This window comes from Trichogramma pretiosum, unplaced genomic scaffold, assembly GCF_000599845.2.
Source record: "Trichogramma pretiosum strain Unisexual culture from Peru unplaced genomic scaffold, Tpre_2.0 scaffold33, whole genome shotgun sequence".
In the NCBI taxonomy this organism is placed as follows: Eukaryota; Metazoa; Arthropoda; class Insecta; order Hymenoptera; family Trichogrammatidae; genus Trichogramma; species Trichogramma pretiosum.
The window spans coordinates 1,540,616-1,568,228 of NW_019641610.1; the positions used below are offsets into that span (position 1 = coordinate 1,540,616).

General features: G+C 42.1%; 2 protein-coding genes across 3 annotated transcripts; one reads left to right on the top strand and one right to left on the bottom strand.

Moving 5' to 3' along the window:
* The first annotated feature begins 61 nt into the window (after positions 1-61).
* LOC106648999 (exopolyphosphatase PRUNE1) lies at positions 62-24,926 on the top strand. Of its 2 annotated transcripts, XM_014366258.2 has the most exons (7): positions 62-224; positions 999-1,126; positions 2,288-2,559; positions 10,242-10,504; positions 17,537-17,781; positions 21,075-21,233; positions 23,888-24,926. In XM_014366258.2, exons 2-7 carry the CDS (start codon positions 1,091-1,093, stop codon positions 24,128-24,130), a joined length of 1,218 nt encoding a protein of 405 aa, XP_014221744.1. In that variant the 5' UTR covers positions 62-224; positions 999-1,090; the 3' UTR covers positions 24,131-24,926. The 2 variants fall into 2 exon arrangements, with proteins under 2 accessions (XP_014221744.1, XP_023314323.1); XM_023458555.1 differs by lacking the exon at positions 21,075-21,233.
* LOC106648705 (pancreatic triacylglycerol lipase-like) lies at positions 24,766-26,114 on the bottom strand. Its single transcript, XM_014365782.1, has 5 exons — positions 26,110-26,114; positions 25,709-26,010; positions 25,494-25,595; positions 25,208-25,430; positions 24,766-24,820 (listed from the first exon to the last, which is right to left on the bottom strand). Exons 1-5 carry the CDS (start codon positions 26,112-26,114, stop codon positions 24,766-24,768), a joined length of 687 nt encoding a protein of 228 aa, XP_014221268.1.
* Between the last annotated feature and the right edge of the window lie 1,499 nt (positions 26,115-27,613).

Sequence of the window (27,613 nt, forward strand, 5' to 3'; positions counted from 1 at the left end):
AAATGTACATAAGGAGCGTCGCTAGAGACTACAGTGGTGCGGCAGTGGTGGCAGAGCAGCGCACGCCCATCGCCAGACTCTATGTACAATAACAAAAATACACGCCTGATATATCTATACAGAGCACAAAGTCACACGCACGCACACGTATGTGTAGGTATATAAGAGTACGCGGCATGGGTACACAAACTACGAGCGCATAACATAGGTCGCTGTATACATAGGTAAGTACCGACTGCAGTACGCTTCGAGCCGAGTTTATAAATACGTTATAACCTTCGTTCTTCGTGGCGCGCTTAGTCGAGTGCGTCTGCTAATGCTGTCTTTGACTCGCTGACAGGCGCGGGGAGGCGATTTTTTAATCATTAGGTAACTCGTGTGTATACAATACTTAGCGGACGGACTCGAGCGTCGATTAATGTTTCACGCGCCGAGCCGTCTCTCGAGTCTCGACTCGCTTCTTTTTACGCTCTTATCGCGCGATGACGTTGCTCGCTCCTACAGTATCGAATCGTATCTGCACGTGCAGTCGAGCTTTCAATACACTACAGTCATTGACAATTACGCAACTGCGAAACCTCGTTCATTATCGGAAGCGAAATTGCGAATGACCTGCGATAGCGACGCGCGACCGACCGCCACGATTCTCACATGTATCAAGCGAAACTTTGGGCAGAGCTTGGCGCGATTGGCGCTCTGATCGGTCCGGCGCGAACCTGCGGCTTTTACTCATCACTCAGCCCACCCGAAAACGACCGGCGGACGATTACGTAAAGTCGCGCGGTCGGTAATGAAACGCGCACGCCTACCGATCGAAGATGTGCCGAGTCCCCGTCACAGATGCCGTTGCGCGTCGCGATGAGTTCGTTACCGTTCGTTATTTTTCTGGCCCTTCTATTCGATTCTGCGAGCTTTTTTGACTGACGCAAGAAAGTTGACTTGGCGACAGGGTTTCTGAGTTCATCACAATGATACATCGATCGTCTGTTTTCTTTCAGAGCTCAGAATTTGCATCTATCCGATTTGGATCCAGCCATCCTCGAACGACTCAAATATTGCTCGATTTCGGTACTTGTCACTCGCCAGGATCATGGAGTCGTTTCTCAGCTCATCCAAGAATCGTCTGGTAAATTACTGCAATTATGTTTCTACATACTGCTACTATACTCTATATTCAGTTCGTATCGAGCCCACAATACATGCCAGACGCGTCAATTCTTTCAGTGAGTCGCACGAAGAGCGTCGATAACGCAATTTGAATAGAAAATTCTTCCATCCTGTCGTTATCACGTGCAAGCGTCGCTACTGGACTGGGCATATCTGCGTGGTATATACGTACACGAGCTCGCAAGCTCGCACGCGGTTCGACCGGCCTTTAATAAATAATGCAAAATCATTTCGTTTCGGGCTCTGATCACGCGTCCGATCCCGAAGCGAGCTCGGCTCCGCAACTACACATTTTATGTGCCATACGTGAGTGCCGAAATGAAATTTTACAAAATAATATCGAATGAAAAAAGAGAAGAAAAAAAAGTGAAACAGCGGTTGCGCGAGGCTCGGGCATCGCCATTGCGCGTGTTTTAAAATAAAATTCCGATAAGCACGGAGAAGTGGCCGATGGCTTCCGTGCGCCAGCAGATACGCTCGCACTCGCTATACACACGTGAAATCATTGACATTTTTATTTGGTAAAATCGGTATCGGAGGGGGTCTCGTTGTAATCTATGCTATTCATAACATACCCGCGTTGAAGAGTCAATATAATTTTATTTGTTATCTTAGATAAGTAATTTTTTGGGTTTTTAATTTTAGGTAAGTAGGAGCTGCTACAATTAATCTATAGTATTATTATAATGGAGAAGCGAGCATGAATTACGAGTGGCAAGTTCGTTGTGGCTTGCAGCGAACGAGCTGCGTGTCGCGGTGCATTCTCCGCCCAGCTAACATCCCGATACGCGCCAGCTCAAAGTCGAATGCGACTGCTGCGTATGTATGCGCCAACTGCCAATTACTCTGTTCAACAATGCCCTCGCGCTATTGTCCATCGGTGCAACACAAAACGTGCCGCTGCTTCCCTGTATGCTTATATACGCGCTGCAATAGTCATAGAGAACTGCTCTGCCTCTCCCTCTCTTTCCCTTGGTTGGGGTAGGAGCAAGGAGCGACTCGCACAATGGCCAATACGCACACAATAATATAATACTTTAATGTACATATGACGGAACAAGAGCCGTTGCGTTCGTTCAAGCCATGAATAACGAAATGTACGCCCACGCTTGTTTTCCAGACGAATTGGGGTTGCTCCAGGACCGGCGACAGCCCGAGGATACGAGCTTACCTGGGCAATCCAAGTTGCGACCTCGATTCGGCCGTGTGTGCCTTGGCTCAGGCCTATCTCGAGTACCAAATCGCCAGAGACGGGAGTTCGGACGGGCGTAGAGAGCCGGATCACGTCTTCCTGCCGGTGCTCAATGTCAAAAGGAATGAGTTTCGCACCAAAACCGAAGTCCGCCACCATCTACGCGAATGCAACGTCGATGTAGACTCGTTGACTTTTCGGTAAGTCGCAGCTCGATATTTTTCAATAGAGCTCGCTGATCCGCTGCTGCTTATTTCTATTATGATACTGTAGGCAGAGAGAGAGAGAGAGAGAGAGAGAGAGAGTCAAAGAGACAGCTCGAGCATGGGCTGTTACAGCCTATATAGGTACGTGTCGGAGAGCGAGAGCGATTATCCGAATTGAGCTGACGGCTATAGCACCAAAATAGATACGTCACAGGGATACACAGACGATGTACAGGTGCAGCAGCGGCAGTTGCGACTACTTAGGAGCGATAAGTGCGCGCCTCGGCTATTCCAGTAGCCGCAGATGCCAAGGATAATTGGAGCTCGGCTGCGTGTCGCGCGCGTTTACATCTCTCCTCTCTATAGTCCATATAGATCAGTGGGACTGCAGGGGGATCTCTCTCTCTCTCTCTCAATCTGGTAGCGTCGGTGCACGCGTGAGTGGCTGCGCGACCGACCTCGTCATTGATTGCGAGCCTATATATGTAGTCCGGTGTCTCCCTGTAGAGGAGCGCGCAACGCGCACTCTGACAAATTAGCTCGAGTCTGATATTGCGCGTCGAATGGATACGCATGCGATGCTCCGTGTAGATATAACACCCGTCCGGATGCATCTCTCGCCTTACCTCACGAACCCGCACGAACCCGATACATAGGCTAGCTACATATTATATAATATATATACGCGCATTCGATGTTTACAGTTGCAGAGCGTCGCTCGTCCGCTCGACACGTTGACGCGCTCCTACGAATTAGCCTTCCGGAATATTAATTCGGCCATTACACCTACGTATACGAGCGATTCGTGACGACTTGATTAAATTCGCGATTGATCGAGGCTCGTCCCTTTCTTCTCCTCTACCAAAAAACCGGTAGCCATAACGAGGCTCGCTCGAGCTCCGCTGCGAACAAACACTGTGCCGAGTAATATAACAAGTATTAAATCTAGTACATTTTTCAACTTAACGCTCGGCCAAAGAGCCGTCTTTATAGCTCTCGCTTTCCCGTTCATTTTTATTTTTTCTCCTTTGTGTACGGCAGCATAGTATAGCGGTCCCTGCCAAGGCTGATATAACACGTCTGCGCGCAAGAGAGAAACCTTACTCGCACCGCTATGCCCTACGCCGTCCTGATTAATTTACGCCTAAACTTGCCGCTACGCGTTAAGCTCTACGTGGCGATTAATATTCAACGCCCTGCGCGCCCGCTACTACTACTACTACTACTACTACTACTAGTACTACTGGGCTCGCTGTAACACCAACTCTTCCACTCTTTTACCTTCTTTTTTTTTGTTGTTGCTCCCCTTCTTGTAGCAAGGCCCCTTGCTGAAATCCCCGTGCATGCCTTCGAGGCTTGTTGTCGAACGGGCGAAAAAACATGGTCGGCCTGCGAGAAAAACTTTATCCGAGCCGTTCATTTGCGTTCGATGATTGATTTTCCTATCATAATGCCCGAGCGGTACGTGCACGGGCTGCTTTTTGCTCCGCGCGCGGCCGACATGCCAAATATCTGACAAAAAAGAGCTGCGCTGAAACATCGATGAAATTTTTTCGACTTTAGTTCCGTCGGTTACGCTTGGGAATGGGTAATTTTGGGGATTGCAGCAGCGTCGCCTCGGAGCAAAAACAATGCGCCATCCTCGCTGGTAGAATTGCAATAAAGACGCGCACTCTTGACGCACTCGAGAGTCGCGTTTTCACATTGCTCGCTTGGATTTTAATCGAGATATCATCGGCTGTGATCCAGTTGGCGATGGAGACACACGCGGAGCTGGTTTACGTGGAAAAACAATTTTCCTACGACCGCGCGCACGAATGAGAATTCAATAAAACAATGGATAAAGGCGACATTTCATGCTGCTATGAGCCGTATAATGTACCGATGGCCACTAGACTTTGTCGCAACTCTTTTCGCTCGTTTCCGAATGGATCCCGATTGGCGTTCGCGGTCCAATAAATTCGTTTACACGCTCGCGCTCGTCCTCGGTCCTTTAGGCTCGCGTATAATACTCGACGAGCTAGGCCGCTGCGCCATGCTGCAGACGCTTCTTAATTGAAACATTTTTTTTAGCCCCCTTCCTGCCGACCAAATGAATTCATTCAGTCGATTGCAATATATGTATAAGCCGACGCTCGGAGTAGAGATAGAGGGAGAGACATCCTAGCCGAATATCATCGAATTGATTTGTTTTTCAATCGACTCGTGTTTTATAAAATACATATCGCATAGCACCGGAGATTTCACGTTTTAAGCTATCAGAGCCATTATAACTACAAAACGTCGCTCGTCCGTTGCGACGCTCATTTTTATACCTTTTTTTTCATAACTGATCGAACCCTTTCACGTGTCCCATTTGCTATATGTGAATACCTATATAGGTGCACAAACGCCGGCCTCTCTTTGTACGGCTCTACAGGCAGTAGTTTGCGAAATGAAATCGTCAAGCGGATATAATACCGGCCGTGTAAGAGCAGTGTACGCACTTAAGCAGAGAACTGCGCCAGTAGCTTCGCACAACTCGAGGTATTGCCTACACGTGTTTCGGACAGTTTGCACTAATGTGGAATCTTTTGATACGCTGGGCAAAAAGCTCTCCTGCAGCTATACATAAATGCGTAAACTAAAGATCAAACTCGCCCGTGCCAATAGATCGGTATAACGTAAATTACAAAGCTAGCTCGCGAGTTAAGTTTGTTTTTTGTCGATACATCAAATTTTCCGTCGATCCGGATTCATTCTCCCGGTGTAATTTTGCTAAAACTCTGCATACGTAGCTGCTCGATTTATTTTCAACTTTGTGCTGCATTGGAAATGATCGACGCGCACACAATACCTTATTCAATGGTCATGTTAATTTAACTAATTAAATACTTTCATTAGCATTATTTATGCACGGCAATACTTTGCGCGTGTATTTATTACGATCGCAATTCGACTATTGTATTACTTGGCCCAGCAGTGTTAATTATTTCGTGTATACATATGTACACATATTGCATGCATTAATGTTATTTTACCTTTTCGGCGCTATCGCGCGCGAATGCCTGCATACGTTTCGGAACATTTTTTAATATTTTTTTTTCACGTGAATTCGCGTACACATATCTACGTGCCTGAAATATTCGATTGATCAACAGCTATGTATTCGTGCATTGTAATTGATGACGATTGAAATAAAAGCACGTAAATATGTAGTTGTAATGCGTGATACACGTAAAATAATGAACGCGCACGATATTTTGCTGCGCAGCGATCGTATCGATGGTAAATTGATATTTATCCGAATATTTTCGAGGTCTTCCTTGAAAAGATTCAATTTTCTAAAGCTTAATTTCACGTGATAACTCTATATTACCCTGTATTTTTTCAATGATTTTTTCCAAATCAAATATTGTACTTTTGATTAAAATCCTGATTGCATAGCAATTTATGATGCGACGAGACGGAAAATTCTGCCATCATTGTATAGTTTGTATATGAAACGTTTAGAGTCGCGCGATAAAGCAACCATCAAACATGTATTTTGATATTAAATAACCTCGCTCGAGACAAAAAACTTTTTCCTGTGCAATATTTCATTGTGTAAATATTTTTTTCCTAGCTCAGTGTGATATACATTTTTGCGCAGCATGAAATCGTCGGCGTATATAATAGCTCTCCTCATACGATTCGCATCTTAAATCATCATAAATCCATTAAGCTCGCAGAGTCGCAGCCTCTCGCACTCATATACGAGGTACATTGTGTATTGCTCGCACAGTTGCCATGCAGTCATATAATCATCGAACCATCATCTAGGCCCATTACTTATAAAACCATCATCGTGTACATACAATGAAAAGTGGCGTAGACAGTTAGCCCGGGATATTACAAAAAGATGAGTGCTATGTATGCACCCGTGCATCGTAGTTGCATCTCCAGCTTTCAACTGCCACGCATTGACTCGAGCGTGCGCTCGTGCGATTACGTAGGTAAGTCGTCGAAACGTTTCGAGCGCGCGTGCCTGATAGACTCGGAGGAGAAAAGCTCGACTGTTCTCATCTCTCGTCGCTCGACGCCTTTATTCCCTCCGATGCTTTCAAAGAGCTGTCGTCCCAATTTTTTCGCGAAGATGATGTGTTCTCTCTTTCTAGAGTCGTAGTCACTCTCCCGATGCCGCCTGTACATATAGCGACACTTCGGAAGATGTCGACTGTGCCATTTCTCGACGTCCTACATCCTCTGTATGCAACTATACACACACACATATGCCACGTACGTGACAGCGCGTAAAGCGTATGACGCGTCTTTGTTCCTGCGGATGCATGCCTGCGTCGTCCTTTTTTTTACCCCTCAACTCCGCCCGATGAAGAACGAAATTACGAGCGAGTCGCTGCACCACACACATACCTCCTCGCGCCTTTTTCTATATCCTACGTGCGCTCGAGTGGAAAATATCCTCTTCTCTCTGCCATACTTATAACTCTGCACGGCCTCGGAATATTTTTTGCCACTTTTCAACGAAATGATTTTTCTTTCGCTGTCGCAGTACGAGAGTACATCAAAGACTTTGTAATCGTACGTTCACCTTTTTGTTCTATATATTCTACTGCATATTTTAACCAAACATCATAAATCGACTTTTCTATCCGTACGTATCAATGTCCATGGAGTCAAATTTTTGTATATGAATACGCTCGATTCATTCGATGCTTTTAAACGAGCATAAAGCCGAAAAATTTGTCAATAAAAGATTACTGCTACATTCTCTCCTTTGCAGCTTTCATTACGCTTTGAAACTTAATCTACCATAATTGCATCATGCGAACTTCATTATAAGAGTTGGGATATAATGCTTGGAGAGATTGTCGGGATGAAATAAATGAATACAACACTGTCATTTTATTTAAGATGAAACAAAACTTATTTATTGAGTTAAATAATTCAATCACTCGCAATGAACATACTATCTATCTATCTATCTAACTCGTTACTAATATCGCAATGTATGATTACATTCGATGAACTACAACAGGGATGAGATTCGAACAACGGAGAGTCTCACGAGGAGACGCGCGCGCGTATAGATCACAGTCGGAGGACGAGAGAGAGAGATGTGACTGGGCCCGCGGGTCACGCGCCCCCACTCTGGCTGTAGCTTGCTGGCCGTCGCGCCTGCGTCGGTAAAGGCGATCGTCACGCTATACCTATCAATAAGCTAATTGAAAATTTTTTTCTTAATTATTTGAAATGCACTAAATAACAATTGAAATACTGCCTGTGTGCAGACGTTGAAGTTCATCTTCTGCTTTGAGCTTTTGCACAGCCGAACTAATTCATTTGAAATCGTTACTGAATCATACTTCATACACTTTAAAATAAAATTTTCCTTTCCTTACCTCGGTTCGTCGTTTGTGCGATATACATATACATCGGAGCTCACTTATTATGTTGATTGGTAAGACTAGTTAATTTTAATAATTTCATGGCAATCGGGCCCTCTCAACGTTTAACTCGCAAATTTCGCCAAACCTAAAACGAAAGGCGGGACGGGAGTCGGAATAGGGAGAGCGAGAGGTAGAGAGAAAGCAAAAGCTTTCAGTTCGGAGTTCTCAAATTATATATCCGCACGTTATGCTATATACGGACGAGAATTACATGTACAAGATTCTCTCGGACTGAAATCTAATATTCATTAGGCGGTTAATGAGATTAGCGTCATCGCTGCGACGGAAATTCTTCGTCTTAAAAGATTTGGACATTTTATTTGTAAGCTATAGCGTCGAGGTATCAATTAAAAATAACTAAATTACATTTATATCGACGGAAACCAATGATGTTTTATAAGTTGCCGAACCAAGACATCCAACAATTGAAAATAAGAATTCCGACAGAAGACGTGGCATTTTTAGGTCGAAAGTTAAATTCACGTGAGAAAGCCATAAAAAAGTCCATGAAAACCAAACAAGTTTTAGGAGTAAGCGCCGTGAACGCAAAGAGATGCATTGTTTATTTATACATGTACGCGCGGCAGCGGAGCATTCGTGAAACAGCATTCGCGTTTATACAGCGTGTTAATTTTACATTTCGATTTTAATCGAATTTTTCTCATAAGCAAGATTACAGTGCCACTGTATATGCACTAATAAAAGAGACAGTTATTTCACAGACTGAATTTGTACGGAAAGAGTTGGGATAATTTTTTCGTCTTTGATTTCATGCAGTTCGATCATTAATTTATGTAATTTGTTATGGATCAGTGTATAGAGATAGTAATTGAGCCATTTATTGATAACCGAAAACAGAAGATAATTATCATGTTTTGTTTTACCGGACGGAAGGATAACTGATGTTTTCAGCCGAGGTAGTCAAAATTCACTTTATTTATCAAAACGTTTGTAATGTTTCTTTTATAAAAACATAGTTTCCTATATTCCCTTTCATGCGTAAAACGAAAACATGTTTATAATACAGGAAGATAAGCGCTTTTTTCAAAAAGGTAAATATTTCGTTGAATCCTATTCAGACGTGGGGAGTATATATACCCCACATCAATTTCACGATGTTGCTGCGAAGCGAGCCTTGCAAACGAGCTTTTACCTTAATAACTACTATCTATATACGCGTTGCATTCAAACTTTTGCAAGGGATATTTTTCATACTTTCGTATTGTCCTTCAGTCTACGAAGATATACAGAGGAAAAAAGCTTGGTTTTTTTGAATATACGAAGTACGTACGTATATTACAATGAATTTTTTCACACATACAAAAATCCATTTACACGTTGGGTTTGCACTTACGAACGAAGCTTTTAACGTTTATTTATATTAATTGTGTTCGCGAAACCGAAAAATCCATACGTTACATGAATCATGAAATTAATACTTTCGCATCATGTGAAAAGTTATAAACAAAAAGCGAATTTCTCAGCTATAAAGGCTCGGAAAAACAAGTGCTTCCGCGACACTTGACACAATTTCACGTTTCCAATATAACGAAGTCGACATTGTAATACAGTTGTTGGCTACATAAAAGTTGTAAGGACTCGAAATTTCTGCCTCGTTAGTCGTTTTTTCTCGTTTATCTGTGAGCGTCTCAGTTGATCGCTTCGCTGTTACTTGACCCTTGTGGATTAGTACACACGTACACAGCATTATGAGGCAGGCTCGCGCGCGTTTCTAAAGACGAATCTGTATATAGGGGTATGTTGTAGAGCTTGCGATGCTCCAACCGGCTAGACCTCATTCTCTAATGCGGTATCTCAACCTTTTGCTCTTAACTTTCGCTTAGAAGTACGCTGCTGCGCACTTGTATGTATGTGGCTGCGGCGGCTCTATATGTGTGTTTATGTACATGAATATTCGTGAGCTGAAAGCCCAGTAAGCCGATTACTTAGCGCTCTCTCGTGCACCCGCTCAAAAGTTATTTTTACTGGTAATCTCATATTTTCCAAGCTTGCTGCTGCCACGCGCTCTCCTTCTTTCTGGGCCTGCCTGCATTTGGTTAATTTATAATTTTATCAAGACCGAACTTTACATAACGGATACGCGCAAAGAGCTTAACTTCTCGATGTCCTTTTTCCTCTCTCTCTCTCTCTCTCTCTCTCTCTCTCTCTCTCTCTCGCTCTAAAGGGATTTGCATGTGGTATTTACATTATTGGAGAACTGACGGCTGGATCTTTTTTCTCTCGCAGTGACGAAGTCGACCTGCAGCGCATCCACGAGCAGGGCAAACTGGACCTGAGCCTGCTGGACCATCACGCGTTGACGGGTGACGACTCGGGGCTCAGGGGCTCGGTGCGCTCGGTAATCGACCATCGTCCCCAAGACCGCGATTGGCCGTGGCTGGACTGCGATCTCGTCCTGGAGCAGGTGGGCAGCTGCGCGTCCCTCGTCGCCCGGAACGTGCTGCGTCGCCGACCGAGCAGCATGTCGGAGCTCGGCAAACTCTTACTGGGTGAGTAATGCGCCGAGTATGGCTGTGTATGTGTGTGTGTGTGTGCATTCGTGACCCGTCGGCCGTGCACAGACGTTAATGGCGTTAGCCGCGCACTGCCCGTATATATCGTACAGTTATACGCACGTCTGTAGAGCAGAGCTGCAGAGTTGTTGCTCTCTAATGGTCATAGAGACGGGCGCGAGGAGTACCAAGACTAGGACGATTTTCAAGCGCCAGTGTATTCGCTCGCTCACTTGTTTTTGAGCATGCGGAAGTTGGAATACTGCGTGCGCGAGTCCGTGCTCGTCTCTCTCTCTCTCTCTCTCTCTCTCTCTCTCTCTCGCTCTGTTCGCATGGCAAAGTTGCGCGAATGGAACGGATGAAGCTCCCGTGTATAGGGTCAATTTTGCACTTTGAGATTACTCTGTTTATATGCCTCTATGCTGTATGCGCTACCTGACCTGCACGGCGCCAGTATAATGCATATAAAGCTTTCTCGTGTGACGCTGCCAACTTGTCGTTTGTATCCGCAACGTCGAGGAGTTTCGACCTGGCGTCGGACTCGTTTGTTATAATATACTTATGCTTGCTCCTTCCTCGCTGCGCAATTTCACAATTCAATTCTGACAACTAATCTCGTATCGAATTTTTACCTGAAATTAAAATGCGCACCAACAAGTGTTTTGCGTATAATCTAATGCTCAAAGCGAGCTTGGACATTTTGGGAAATTATTTACTCTCGTTCGACGAAAATATCGAAACCAAGAAAGAACCAAGATGGCACGCTTTTTGATCCTCTTGATGAAGATAAAACACTGGGAATTTTTTTCTTGTCTTATAGCTTTGTTCGGCCTAGGCGAAAAATGTTGGGGATTCGATTGTATACGAAGAGGATGGATCTTGAATACGGCGAAAATAAGGGGGAAAAAGGCGAAAGAATGTCTTATACGCGTTAGCGAGGTATTTTAGGATTGCCCTACCCCGGTGTCATAGGGGAAAGGTGTTGAGTTTGTCCAAAGCCTCATTCACAGCTCAACAACGAAGCCGTAGCCGCTTCGCGCTGTGCGTGCGTATAAAACTTTGAAGGCCAACACATTTATCAGCAAAGCCACGTCGATTTATACTAACTTTCTGCAGAGGCTTTGGAGAATATATCAAAGCGAATTACATCCCCACCGAAATGTTGACTACACACAATCTACCTATTTTACGCAACTTGATTTTTTTCTTCGCGCGACCTTTAAAAATAATATCAAAGTTAGTAATATGTCCGCAAACACATGGCGTAGAGCCTTTTAACACTTGCAAGTTTTATTCGTTTCGTCGCGCGCACAACGCCTTCGTGATTTTAGTATTAGGCTTATGCGCCCTACACTACGTGATTCTTTACGATCGTTTTGAGTTACGAGTTTGATTAATTAAAATTTATTACCTACGAGCCATAAATTACATTCCTCAATTTTACCCCCCTAAACATTCCGCAGATTCAGTGTCCTTCTATTGCTCGCGCTATGCGCCGGGCGTGGCGATAAAAATAAAAATACCAAATAGCGATCCCAAACGCGCGAGCGACAAAGTGTTTTGCCACAAATGCCTAATTTGCAAACGTTACAGATTTTTTTAGTTTGCTATTTTTTTTGTTATGCAAAATTTTCTTCATTAAAACCGAGCCGTAACATACATAAACATTGTGCAGCCTTAATGCTACCCATAACGCTTAAAAATATATCCATCATAATCCTTCATTACAATGCACCCCATATGAAAATGGCCTGCTGCGCTCTCCATCTAATTAATCGATGGGCGCAATGTCGCGGCTCTCTCTCTCTCTCTCTCTCTCTCTTTCCCTTCATTTCTCTCCTACGAGCTTCTACATACTATATGCATATAATACTCGATACTTTACCAAATATTTTGCTTCGCTAATTAAAACGAAAATGCCACGCGTGTCTGTGTGGGTATGGTGCTGGTTTTCCTCCATATATGCCTCAAATAACGCATCGCTTGTTGTCGGATCTTTTGTACGCTCTAATGTGGAGGCAAAAAAATTCTAAAAAGTAAGCAATAATTGTTCTCATAATTCTTCTTGTCAGCGGGAGCGCGCGATTCAACGTGGCTTGGCTATATCGCCAGCCACCCCCTGCTGCTTCTAATTTTTCACGGTTTTCTTTCATTATTACTTTTTAAGTTTACAGGCTCACATCTCTTTGCCTCCCGCATGGTTTTCAGCTATACATATATAGCCTAGCCTAGACTCGTGTAATATTACAAGACCCCTCGAACCGGGCTTTAAATATTTTCCAAGGCCATTTTCCTTCCTGTAGCTCGATAAATCATCAGTTTAGTCTCGGCGATTCGGCACGATTCGCAGAATATGCGCGTCATTCCAGCAACAGTTTTTGATTCGGCTACGGTCGATGGGGAAACATTTGGTAAAAACCGACTTATTCGTCCAAATATTAATATCTGCGTTATACCAACAAAACGCTTCGTTTGCTCAGGCCATGTGTACATGTAAAATGCAGCGGCTGTGTGTTGGCTGAGATTAGTGTTTGAGTAAACAAGAGGCAGGAAGAAGACCTATTGTAAAAATTGATGCATGATGCTCGCTGAAAAAGTTTTAAAAAATTAAATAACTGTAGTATAATTTTCGATTACATAAAACAATTATTTTTATTGTAGTTACGCAAATAGAGTATGATAAACCGTCGAACTTTGACTTCGGTCCCGAAAAAACTTGGTTGGATCGAAAAATTTTGGGTACTGGATTTTTTTCGAATACTCGAGTTTTTATCAAGTACTCACCTGTTTATGAGTTTTAGTTTTTTCTTTTGAAAAACTCGTTCACAAAAATGTTGGCTAACATGAATTAAAACTAATTATGAGTATATTTTACAACAGGTACATTTATAGCACAATACTTTGTTTTGCTGTTACTGCTGTAGTGATGAGTGCGGGTGGTAGTTCTGAGTTTTGCCTTTTCTGTCTCGATATTGTCTCTCCAAGGTGTAAAGATCGAAGGTAGGGTGGCGATCAATCGAAGATCATCAATCAATAGAATTTTTTTTCCTTTAGGTAGTTGTTAATGAAATTCATCAGAGAGAATTGAATTTTTAGTACCTTTATTTATAGTGCGAAGAAAACATTTTTCATTTTCAATCTTTTTCCCACAAATATTATCTCTAGCATTGTGTTAATTGTATAATATCGTTCATGAATTAAATATTATTCCATAATTCATTCTTTTGTAAAGTAGGCTACTGTATCTATCTCATTGGAGTAAGTAATTTTTTCATTTTTCTCGATTTTTTTATTATTCACGTTTGCCTGTATTCTTTCGAAAATCTCTTTACAGTATAATCCAGACTTCCTTTTTTTCACATTTAACATGAAAACGTATCAATTGTAACTTCCAAAGTTTCACTAAATATATACGGTTTTATAATAAAAATAATACAATTTTATGTTCACGAGATTGTGAGGTAGGTTCGTTTAAAAATGAATGATATAAAAATGAAAATTTTTGAACGAAATGGTTTTAAAGTTGTTCTTTTTCATATCTATCATAAAAAAGCTCAAGATTTTACAATAATATTTTACGTAGTATACTGCATAGAGCACGAATCAGTCGTGTAGGCTCCGTTTATTTAATAAGCCGCGCATAGCTGTAAACGTTTGAATATAATATTTATTAAACAAACTTTCGTGGTATGTTAACGTGAAAAGAAGAAGGTGTGTGTATAGAGAGAGAGAGAGAGAAAGAGCGAGAGGGAGCAAGAGCGGCCACGGGTGGGCTGCAGCGAGGGAGGAAAGGAGAGATATAACAAGTTTCGAGTTAACAGGAATTTCATTTAATTAAGAGCTCGTGCAAATTTAACTCAAAAGTCCTTTGACGTTACGTCGTGCGTTTAATGTGCGTATGAAGCGCCCGCGCGTATATATACTCACTTTGCAGTCACTCACTCACCGCTGTTACTGCTGCTGCTGCTGCTGCTGCTGCTCCTGTTGATGATTAACCAAATGTGCAAGTTTTTGTCTCATTACGGCAAACAACTTGCGCTGCACGCGACTTTCTGCCTGCACATACGTGCTCCAATCGCTCGCACTGCGTAGTGCGCGCTTCAATGCAAATTTGCATACTAGCGGAGCTGCGTTGCAGACTCGCGATATCCTTTTTTTTACGAAAAACGGAACGCTCGAATCTTTCCGAGCGAAAACAAATATTTCCGATCAATCTGAAACTGGCGTGTGTTGCGCTCTTTGTGGAGTCTCTTGCGTGTCTGTACAGCGCACGATGGCATACAGTACACGCGCTCGCTGTTATTTTCCAATTTGCAAATTGCAAACGGTTAGTCAAAGATACCAGCTGTTGCAGGGGGGCTCCGTGGCGCGCACTTGTGCGATGCAGCGGCGCATCTATCACTCGAAAAACAAAAATCATTATTCAAAGCTCTTTGGTCGGGCTTGTTTACGGGCGCAGTCGGTGAGCGGAGAAAGGCATGCATCATCTTCTTTTTGGCAAAACCTATATGTCTTGTTGATTTCCTTGCCAGCTCTAGCTGCGTGGCGGCCTATATATTTATAGTCGTCGGAGCTCGGGAGAGCGCGCCGAGTATTGTTTTCGGTATAATTGAACGCGCAAGCAGTACACGGGCTCGAGAGCCAGAGCAGCTATGCACTAAGGTGTATAAGGTACGTATATATACGTTATACGTATACATATAGCTGTGTGTGTGTGTACACTATGAACGCGGAGTCAGCCGTCAGCCGCAGAGTTATTCCCTCGGGACCATGCGAAAGTTGCCTTTAGGGCTCCGCACGCAACTTTTCGCGCTGAAAGAGCAAGAGACTATAGGTACACATATAGGGTTAAGAGAGTATACATACAATCTCCACCGCCCCTCTATCTCTTTTTCCTAAATAGAAGCGGGTATGCACACACATACTGCAGATCGCCCGCATTAAGCTCCCTCCTTTCCAGCCTCTCTCTCTCTTACCGCCCACGCTTACGGTCAGGTCATGCTGATGCTCTAAAGGGGGTCTCTCTCTCTCTCTCTCTCTCTTACTCTCGCTCCTTCTCTGTACACAGATGGGGTTGAGTGCTGCCGCTCCGCACGCATTATGTCTGTGCGGCTGATATGCTCGCCCAGAGTCGTTAGCTCTCTCTCTCTCTCCCTTTAACCTTAGCCGGCTTGGTGTATGGAGCGCGCGATCATTGTGTGTGTCTATCCCCTCAATGCGTGCCCCAACTCGATTCTCTCTGTATACCCATGCAATTGGCCCTTTCTTTGCCCGCGAACGAATTATACGCCGCTGGAGTACTAATGTTCCTGCATCGCTGCCCGTCGCTCTCTAAAGCGCCTTGATTAACTTTGACGTTATGATTTCATGAAAGATTTATCATATATCCCATTTGAGAACATCGTATACATTGTTGAGTGCTTCCAGCTCTTGTGATTCCATTTCGATCCAGTACTGATTATTATTTGACAATTTCTTTGTTCAGCTATTCAAACTTTTTATGAAAATAATTTTTTGATAAAAAATGAAGTATTTAAAGCCATTTAATCCTAGTGGTATTGCTGAACTTATAGAATGTTTGATCTTACGAGCAATTAGCAAATTAAGCATTCATTATCGTACTTTGGTGCCTAATGTTCTCTCTCTCCCTCTCTCCACCGACCGAGGGGAAGCGAAAGATCCTAAAAAGTAGTCTTTACCCAAAGTTTATGTACTTAAGTGGACCCTGAAGTGAACGAATTTTCATCGATGGCGATAAGAAGCCGGCGTTTGCTCCTTTGGTTGGAAATATTTCCGATAGGATCTAATAAAGAGTTTCATTACTTTAATGAATTGAAATAATACATGCACGAGCTTTTTCTAATGTAATAAATACAACATATTTTTGGGGTTGAATTTACTGTACATGTATTACTACTAGAAAAAACTCGACTAACTTGTTCATTTTACTTGTAAGAGAAATATTTACTTTCTACAAATTGGACTTTAAAGGAAACTTTAAATCATCAAAGCTAAACCGAAATGAAACAAACCAATGCGATTCCAATAGTATTACTAGCTCTTGCATGACTGATTACATTATTTATATCAACTTGTAACAGCTGGTAGTATTTACAGTGCCGGCTCACAGAGATACCTTTGCAATCTCGTATTCTTTGGCAACTCCTCGGTTTCACGTTTTTATTCGCGAACAAGAAAGATTTTTGACGTTTATATTATACTTTATTTAGTCTTTTTCAATTTTTCAAGATTAACGTAAAAATTACAAGCATAGTACGATTTATATTTAAGTATAGAAGTGGTAGCTTAAAGTACAGGCAGCAATATCAATTTTAGCTGCGCATTAGTAATGACCCGCGGTTTGCGATGGATTTGTTAACCTACCTACATTCTCGACGACAACGCAAATTTGAATATTTTAGTCTACGAGGCTGAAATGAGATGCAAAAATTGTTGCATACATCAATATGCGATAAGAGGCGTGCAAGATCCAAAATCAAAAAATTTGCACACAGGCGAACAGTGGTGACGCAGCTTGGAACAGGGGCAGCAAGCAGACACGTCTGAACTGGTATTTATAGAAAGAGGATGAGAGAGAGAATACGAGAAAGGGTAGGAGGAACTGATCGCAGGTATACCGAGGGAATTTCAATTGACCGTCGTCGAGTATAACGCGGCAAAGGTCGACTATACAGCTTTTAAGCCCTTCACTCCGTGATCAGACCGTGATGTTTTTCCAAGGGTAAACGCGGCTGGCCTCTGATGTCGATTCGATTGAATACGCTTTTCGCGTTGAAAAGCAGAGATTAGTACTATAGTAGCGGTGTTAAGATACTTTGATCGCTCCGAATTTCATTGACTCGTTCATTCGGAAGATTCGAACTTTACGTCGTTTGTTTTTGTACTTTAAACGTAAAACGATACATTTGATAGGAAATCATTGTTGTTACGAGACGACGTTATATGTGTGTGTGTGTAATTAATTGATATTTTTTGTAGATTGTATGTTTTAAGTATTTATCATTTTAGGTCCAATTCTTATCGACACAGCAAACTTTTCGAAAGAGGCAGACCGAGCCAGACCGTTGGATCGCGAGATGGCAGAGGAAATCGAAAAAATTTGCTGCTTCAGTGCTTCAGAACGTCGCCAATTGTACGAGCAAATTCTCAAAGCAAAAACGGACATAAGTGAGCTGACCCCGGACGATCTTTTAATTAGGGATCTCAAAGTCGTCAATGGCGTGTCAATACCGGGATTTCCTATTTTAGTTCGGGTAAGTTTTACTTTCTTTTACTTCCTCGTCAAGAGCCTTTTTTATAGCAACTCCTTGCAGCCCTTGATCTCCTAAATGAACCTCCTCATCGCAAATCAGTGGAAAAGACCGATGTTTATCAATGTTTATAAAAAATATTAATTTATGTATGAAAACATCCTTGCGAGCCATAAAAACGTACATCAAAATATTGATGCACTGTGGAAAAAGTTCTTGCTCGCTCTCAAAAAGTCAGTCTTATCATATTATATTGAAAAAACCATTCAGGATTTATAACAGCTAATAAATCCACTCAATCGAATTCAGCAATCACTGAATGCGTAGGCTGGTATGCAGTGCTCGTGACGACGGCCAGCATTACATACACACATAAAACGATAGATAACTCGCGCGCACCGAGAGGCATTAAATAATCGAACGGCGCGCTTCTATCGCCAGCTCTCTTTCTCTTCTTCTCGGCGGTGTGCTTTCCGCACGCAAGAGCTGAGTAATACAAAGTTGGGATCACTTTCCTTATTTTCATCAGGGATACTTTCCGGGGGTAATCAAGTCGCGGATTCTGGCCTGTTTTCTCTCGTCTCGAGCCCCAGGAGCGACGACGTGACTCGATTCCTCGATGACGTTTTCCCATGCCGTCGAGGCTCGAGCTTGCTACTTTATTCCCCGATCGCTTTCGCTCTTTCGTTTCTTCTTCCAACGCTCGCCTACACACGCGTACACACGTTTTATAAGCACACGCGATTCGCTTTTCTTTCGCCGCTTTTCGCAGTTTCTCCGTCTTTTTTCTCATTCGCTAATCTTTCTCGCGCCGCCGCCGCTCCCACCGTCGCAGTTGGTGCTGCCTTTTTTGGACTATTCGCGATCGCACGAGCTCATATCTGTGTCTGTTTGAGTGTGTGTATCTTATAGGGCTTTTATTTGCTTGTTTCCGTTCAACCGCGTGCGTGCGCACAGCTCACACTGTACGTCGCGCTATCTTTCTCATTCTCGCTGCGCATTGGCCGCGCATACATCCGCATTCCACACTGATACGCGTTATATCTGTGTTTATCTCCGCGCCTATGTTTTTCTGCTCTTTTTTACTTTTGATTTCTTTTGTGTACGTATCCGCGCGTCGATTCTTTCCTCGTTTACGCTTTTCGACCTACCCTCTGCCGCGTCGCTCACCTCCTACGCCCGGGGATGCTTGTTGCTTTTTTGTATTATCTCTGTATGGCCTTCCTCTCCTTGCTTATACGCGTTTGTACAGACGTGGCTGTAAAAGAGATCAGGACTGCTTCAAACGTATATATATTTTTTTATTTCATATATGCGACCATTCGCTCACTCCAACGTCGTCGTTGTTTGCATGAGTTTGCGACTTTCAAAATGATTAATAGTATTGTACAGTGTTCTGGCGATATGTCTGCACAGTTTTATGCTTGCGAATAGTATTTTTCACTGCTAATTCAGTCGTAGGTAAACGATGACTGATGCGCCTTATTTTTTACACCGAATTTACTTACATAATCGACATCTAGGATATTAAAATATGTTAAAGCATATGACAGATCTGCTAGGAACTCCCTGACTTTGAAGGATGAAAGATTCGATTGATATGGATAATCTATCGTACTTATTTTTTTTTAGTTCTTAAAGTTTTAACTATTGTTGAAATTTAAATATAAAACACACATTTGTAAAAGAATATTTTAAAAATACAGTTAAAAATTTTCCTTTTTTTTTTTAACTAAAATAAATATGATGATAAATATGATAAAAATGATGATTGACAGGATTGAATCGATAATTAAATTTGAAAAATTTAAAAACTAAATTCCAACTTTGATTTATTATAACTGTGGTAAATGTACACTTGCAGTAATTCTTGCCAAGAGTATTTGATTTTTCGTAACTGTGGATAAAATGGAGAAATAAAGAAGGGCGGTGGGAGATGCTTTAAAATCGGCACACTTCACTGGCAGCTGTGAATGACAAAACACCCCGCTTTATCGAAGTTATCAATTCGTTCCGAATAAAAATAATAATAATAATAATCACTCGAGTTGGGTGAAAAAAAGTGAACGTGCACGCCCGACAAAGTCTGCAGCGCAGAGACAATCTCAAACTGCTCCGTGTGTAGCAGCGCGCGAACAGGAGCTTCAATTAACATAAAAATTCTTCCACCGTATTAACTTTTCACTCTCCATTCACGGATTCACTCGTTTTTTCCTCTGGTACGGTGCCATTAGCCATCCCGGTTAATCTCCCTTTCTCTCTCTCGCTCTCTTGTTCTCCTGCAGCAGGCTGCGCGGCGCGTGGAAACAGATATTCTTCCTCGCCATCGATTGAATCTCGCTCTCCCGTTCACTCGCTCGAACCCTCTGTAGATGTACATGTAATTCGTGTACATGTGCGTAGGTACATTTATTCGGGGCCAAGCATGAAATCGCGCCCAGGCGCTTACAACGCACTCGGGGCAGCAGACAGGCAACGTAGCTCCGACGACGCGAAGGCGACGCAGCCGACGACGTGCAAATGGACCGCGTGTGCGAGCAGGAATGCAGCCGATGATAATTGAAAAAGTTCCTCGCGCACGAGCCAGAGTTCTGTTTCGTTTTTCCGCCTCGATGCCTGTTATGTAGCTACAACCTCCTCCCCTCTTCCTTCTCTTTACCCTCTTTCTGCGCGATCTCTCCCGAACAGTACATGCACCCCTGGCTGCTCTTACGCTCCTTTTTTTTTATCTCGCCTCCGCGCGCGATTTCGTTTCTATATTACTTTAAATGGGGTGCGCGCGAGTTTGGCTTTTACGCCGCGCGCATAAGCTCGCTAAGATTCTCTTGTATACCTGATATATATAGAGGAGCCAGATGAGGCTGAAGGGAGGCCATAAGAAAGTTTCTTTTGTGCTGTGCGGTTATTCGCGCTTCTTTTAAGGGGGGTTCCCGGCTGCAATTTTACCGACTTGATCCAACTTTCGAGTTTTGATTTCGCTCATTTCTTATCCCCTTGTAATCGATATATAGCCTCTATACGAGTAAGAAAATAAAAGAAAATGTGTCAAATTGAAGAATTTTTAAAGAAAAATTAATCATGGAAAAAAAATGTATTATTAAATTATTCTGTTTCAAAGGTTGGTATGATTTTCAGCGGCGGTCCATTTCTCTATTTTTTTTTAGAATTTTCAATTACACACCGCTGTAGCAACGGAAGTGGAATAATTTTGTGTTCGTTCAATTGAAGACTTTTATTAATTTTATTTTTAATTGATTTTTGCCTCGGTCCAACCGTCTCTGCTTTCATGTACCCAGGACTTTCTGCAATTGAAAGGCGCATCGGAGGCGCTTCGAGCTTTCTGCGAGGCACGAAATTGTCACACAGTCGTCCTTATCGGAATGGAACTGAAGGAAGAGCGACTGACAAGGGACATAGGCGTCTACTCATTGGACGCCGATCGAGCGGCAAATAAAGTAAGTGGCTGCGTTGCAATTCTCGCACCATTCTTTTTTTTATTTCTTTTTCATTTTTTTTCCTCTCATTCTCAGCTTTTCTCGGCTCTTCTTTCCCTTTTTCGCGCTCGCTCGCTGTTATATACGCTTTTTCACCCTCGCTACAAGCTCGAATTATTGCATTCGTAAAGATACGAGAGCGCGAGCGAGAGAGAGAGAGAGAAAGAGAGACTGACAATAAGTCCTCGGTCTCGTGGACCCACGCGCCCGCTCGTGTAATATAAGTCATACCCTCCGCGCTGCTCAGCGCTGACGTTTATTGAAAAGCAGACAATTTTATTTTCTCTTTCTCGGTGATACTGCAGCCTGGGTAGTAAGATTTTCTAATGAAAAAGTTGTAGCTAATGGCTTCATCGGTTACTTGACGGGCTTATATATTATTTATATAAAATAACAACCACGATCGGTTCGTTTTCTAAAAGCTTCAACTTTTCAATTGATTCGATACAATCGAATCACAAATTATTCTGAAACAAATTTAATCTTAAACTTTCAAATGAAGAAAAACGTGTACATGTTCGTCAGCCGATAATTTCTAGAAACAATTGTTCGATCTTCGAAGGAGGTACTTGATCGAGCTCGACTAGCGCGCGCATATCGCACCAGATACGATGCAATAATAGCAGCCATTGCCTCGTTGCTAGTATAATTGTAAAATCGAACGAGCCAATGCTCCGAGATCCAGAAAGCTTGAGGGCTCGATTTCGCGATAAAAGAAAGCGACATCGCTGTTGCAATGAGTCGTCGATTTCATCCTTTTTACTGAATGAGCTTTGAGCGATTGCACTGCTCTTCCATAATACGCGATAACAATTCGACAACTTCATACCAACAGCCTCTAGTCTTTTTCTCCTTCGCTACGATCATTGGTGTATTTTTTGAGATTCGACTTTATGCTAAAGTAGCAGCAGCATCAGCTCAATCGCAAGTAGCAGACCTTTTTATTCTCAAGCTCGATGTCTTTTTTCGTTTTACTCAGCCTTGGCTATATGCTCGAAAGTCCATTGGCGTTGATCACAGAAAGTAGCGCTCGCGAGAGCTGAAGTACTGCCTTGTCTGGACGTGTTTCTGCTGATACTATATATTCTACATTGCCGTGTCAACGCAATACGCGAATCAAGCTTAGCGTGTCTTCGTGCATATAGGTAGATGTAGCGAACCTATATCTACGCGAGTACGCGGTAGTATTGCAGCTATGGTATATAAAGCAAGTGCCGGAAATTAAAGTCAGGATGTTCCATATAAATGCGCGGAAATGAAAGTTACGATTTCCCATTCTCTCCTTTGGGCGCATCGGTGCCAGACTATATCCTGCCTCCTTCGGCTGCCTACCTTACTGCTATAGAGTATTCTACGACGCCGACGATGAGTAGGATCCACGCCCACCTTTCAAGCCCTTCAAGCCCCTTTCTACCGCTAAACTCTCAATGTGTATGTGGGGGGCACGATTGGCTTGGCGTGTTTCTTGCGCTTGAAACGCTCCGCGACGATCTGCCGATGAATATACAGTCGTAAGTAAGTATACATGTACACGAAATCTCGCGCGACTCGTGATTGTCGCTCATGGGCTGCCGTTACTCTGTTATGAATTGCCGAGGAGACAAGGCTCGCAGCATTCATTCCTGAATTACGAGCGTCGGCCAACTTTGTACATTTACACGTGTGCCATTCAATCCCAGCCAATGCATTTATCATTTTGGAGCTTTGTGTTAACAATATACTTAGCTCGTGGACCGGCGTCACCGCCTCTTCAGTTATACTTTGCTAATCCGATGCATTCCGAATAAGCGCGTTGCGCGTGATTAATTCATTTTGGTTCACGCTCGAATTTTGCACGCTATATTATACATAAGAAGACATCGGACTATACTTTTTGCTTCGAGTAAATGGTCCGCCCTTCGTTTCATTTTTTTTGTTGACGAAACAGAACGTCGTAAATAAATTTCAAAATGTGCAGAGCATCGCATATTCCGAGCGCGCCGCCGTGCGTTCAAAGTACTCTCAGGCAACGCCGCGCGGCAACTTTTTCCACAATTCATGCTTCCGCGCGCTCGTTATTATGTAATCTCTTGCCCGCTGCAACTCTCTCACTCTCTCATAAAGTCTAAAGTAAATGTGTACATACACATAGCCTAGTTCTTCTTACATTCATATAAATTAGCTAGTGGTTGCTGCTTTTACTGTTGTACCTGCCTCTACCTATATTTATGCTCTGTGTGTGTATGCGCAAACTTGCTGCTTCCTCGCGGCCAAACCGAAAGCTCCGCTCGGTGCGCGTGTTATACATGCGTGCGTCGGCCCTATATGCATATATGCTATGGAGTGTTGACGTGTACATCGGCACTGTTTAGCAAACGGACAACCTGACGTAGGCGTGTCTACGATCTCGTTTCCGTCGCGTCAACCTTCAAGCTTTTTTGTGCCTCTTTTTGTGCGGTCATCGCCATTAGGTGGCATACTTCGAAGCCATTGGATCACAGCTTTTTCCCCCTTTTCTATCAAAATTCATCATTTGAATATTGACGACTTAAAAATGTATAGAACTTTCACTCGACTTTTGAAATGAATATGAAAAATGCTTATTTGTATTACACTCAGCATTGTGTTTGTTGCAGTTAATCGAGGCATTGAAAAGCTCAACCGAGCCGAAACTCGAGCTGACGGAGGTGAAACGTAACGAACAGGACGAGCATCAGCGGCAAGAGACTAGAGGCAGCAGCAGCATCAGCAGTGGTGGCGGCGAGCTCGACGGAAAGTTCTTGGCTCTGTACACGCAAGCCAACGTACGAGCATCGCGCAAGCAAATACTGCCGATTATTCAGAAGGCTACCGCATCATCCTCTTCCACTCATAGCTAGATTTAGTTGCTTCGTCGAGGTCGTCGTCGTTGTCGACCAAGCGTTGGCGGCGGCAAAGTCGGCCTCTGTAGAAGCGCTGTATATGGTTCATTCTCCAGAATTCTGCTCATTACGTGCTCACATGTCACGTTCCTAAACTAACGCAAATAAACCAAAACCAAGTACGTCGGCATTCGCTCGATATCATTGTATTCTTCCCGATTCCACTGAAAAAATTCAAATTTTTCTTTACAAATTTGCGTTTCTCGAATAAGCAACTTTCTGGAGAATAAACCATGCACAAAGCAATACGCGCAAACAACGACGAGGATTTGTAACGTGAGCCGCACGCCCAAAACTTCGAACTCGGCGTCGCGCGTACAATAGAAGCTGCCATCGATGCTGTCTCCAACTCCCTCGTTCTCGCTTTTCCTCCCTCTCTTTCCCCTCGCCTGTACTCAAATAGACTAGCTTGCCTCCATTTAACGAATTAACATAAGCTAATCTTTGGTGTGTGAGGATTGGAGTGTTCACAAAGAGAACGAGGCACGAGCAAAATATTTTTGCTGTCTTGGTTCCTTATTACCGAATTAATCTAATATTTGTATTGAACTAACAAATAAATTATACTCAAGCATAACCGCTTTAGAAACTTGTTACTGTTGAAGTCCTTCTATATGTTGATTCAGCATATTAGTAGGGTGGCCACAGCTAAGGTGGAATGAAATATTGTTCAAATATGTTTGAAATTTTTCACTTTTTACTCAGAATTAGGCACTGCCCTGATATAAATAAAATGTATGATTTTTATGAATAATGTTCTGTATTGTGTTCATTATTAGGAAATGGCTCCACAACACTAGGTTAATCCTATTACTGCATTTTAGATTTTAGTAGTACTGTTAAAATTTTGTTACACTCTTTTGCATTAGATTAAATTAGGATTAAAAATGATCATTTTGTCTACTACAATAAAAAGTTAACAAATATGAAGTATTTACAATTTTCATTAAACTCAAACGAACAAACACGCTGGTTAATTATCCATTCGCTCTAATCCTCCTGCAGTATGGGGGAGTCTTCGTTGTCGGTACGTACTGTATGTTCGTCTTGAATTCATAAAACTCAGCGTTTATACCCATCTCGGAGCACGTCTGACGCGTGCAAGGCTTCGAGATGAGCTCCTTCGTCTCCTTGTAACTGCTATTCAATCGCCAGGGGTAAGCGTAAAACACGCATTGATTTCCGAGCGTCGCCTGCTGCACCGATTCGATGAATAATGTAAAAGCCCGATTGTGGCTGCATTGACCATTCGCCAAAACTTTTAAAACAATGTTAAAATGAGTAAGCATGAATTAATTCATTAATATGATTATAGACTCACTATGATTAATCAGTTGAGTGTAATCTAAAAAGTCCTGAAGTTTCGTCTTTGGTTCGCATCCAGGCTGTCGAACCCCACCGTTAACGTAAAAGTCTGCATGGCCTGTAGAAAATAGTTTAATAAATTGTCAATATTGCAAAAACTTTTGTATAAATTCATCATATTACTTCGTGCAAAAATAGTTTCTAAATATATATTATAAAATCACAACTTACCAATGGGATCGCGCAATCCGAAAGCCTGGTTGATGCTTGTCGCGGAATCAGTATGAATTATATCCACAAAACGCGCGTCGGTTTTCGAGAGTCGCAGAGGAAAGCCAGGAACTTCAAAGCACGGTTCGGCCGGATCCAGGCCCGTGATTCGATCGACCGTGACGTTCTCAAATCGTCTTAGCATTTTACTAGCTTGCCCGGCCACGTGAGCTCCAAGGCTGTGACCGATTAAGTGCAAAGCTCCCCATTGCTCGAATTTTACATTTCTACGATCCCAGTAGAGTATTAAGTGACGGAAGAACCTTGAGGTTTAACAAAACATTGATTGTTACTAATTTACTTCAAGTCTAGAGGATTAGTAGATAAGTATCAAAGGGTGCCCATTACTACAATAAAATTACTGCATTTTTCGAAAATATTTTGAATAATATTGATGAAATATATTTTGATAATATTGATGTCCCTAACGAGGTCCTGAGCTATTTATAATTATCTATTTAAAAAATATTAAAATTTACTTTCGTATGATGATGGCTACGTATTCTGTATTAACTGCAGCTTGATGGTAAAAAAGAGCATTCGAACAACCATTTTCCCATCCGATTTGTAACACATTCATATCTTTCTAAAATTGATTTGAATCAAGGAAAATATTAGGTCCAATAATCTGATGTTACAAATTATTAAAATGAATTACCCATAATAAAAGTTTTTCTTTCAAGTCGTTCATGCGATCTCCAAGGCCGTTACCCATAAATCCATGTATAATAACTGCCGTTCTTTTAGTTGGATCGAAATTCAAAATTTCAGGACGAATCGGTGAGTCCGATGACACTAGCTGTATTTGCTTGTCCCGCGCAGAAAGATAAATATTCACTTTGAATCTTTCATAGTTTAAAATCTCAGACCAACAAGACAGCTTCATTGGGGTTTTAACTTCACCAGCAACAATTGAAACTATTACGAGTGTTATAAATGAAAACACCAAGTTATTAGTACTCATCCTTATAATTTGGTTGGACAAGTACTGCAGAAAAATGACGACGGAATACATGAATGTTTTTTTATCAATCGCTTTTATATGCAAAAACTCGCACGATTGTGACATAAAATTGAGCAAGGAGCGAGCGATACTGAGAGAAACCGAAGAAAGTAGCCGATTTCGTTGTTAGCTCTGGCGCAGCCCTGAAATGTTATGAATAACTGTTTTAATTTATTACCTTGACACGATTAGCTTATCTATTATTCCGGTAAGGAAATAAGCAATGATGTTACTGTGTAAATGTCTAATGCCATTGCCAAGCTGTTCAATGTTGATTAATTATAAATAAAATAATCTTTCCTTAATAAAGACTATAAATCGCGTGAAAATTTCTCAATTTGGTAAGTGAGTAAATAAAGCTTACAAATATTCTATAATTTCATCAAGTCTTTCATTGACATCCGACACATGAAATTTTATTTTATAGGTTTTCCTTACTTTAACTTTTACTATTTAAGAAGTTCACAAAGGGTATACATTTCTTGAAATACGTAAACTTTTGAATTTAAAAAAATATCCATAATTCATTGACTAAATTTGTATTTTTACTTTTATTTTTTTTTTATCAATGCAACGAAAGATATGAGTGTAAAATTTCTCAAATTAGTATCGTGTTATTGACCCTGTACCCGCATTTTAACACAGGATTATGAATTATAATTGGGCCATTATTCTTTCCATTTAATGCGTTTTTTCGTGATTTTTATTACGCGAATGTTTTTTTTTTTTATAAAACGAATTCATTATAAAGTCGTAATATTTTTATTAATGCTAAATTTACGTACAAAAATTTTTATTAAAAAAATACCCCCACAATGTTTTAATCTTATAAAATTATAATGATAAAATTAGCCTAATCACAC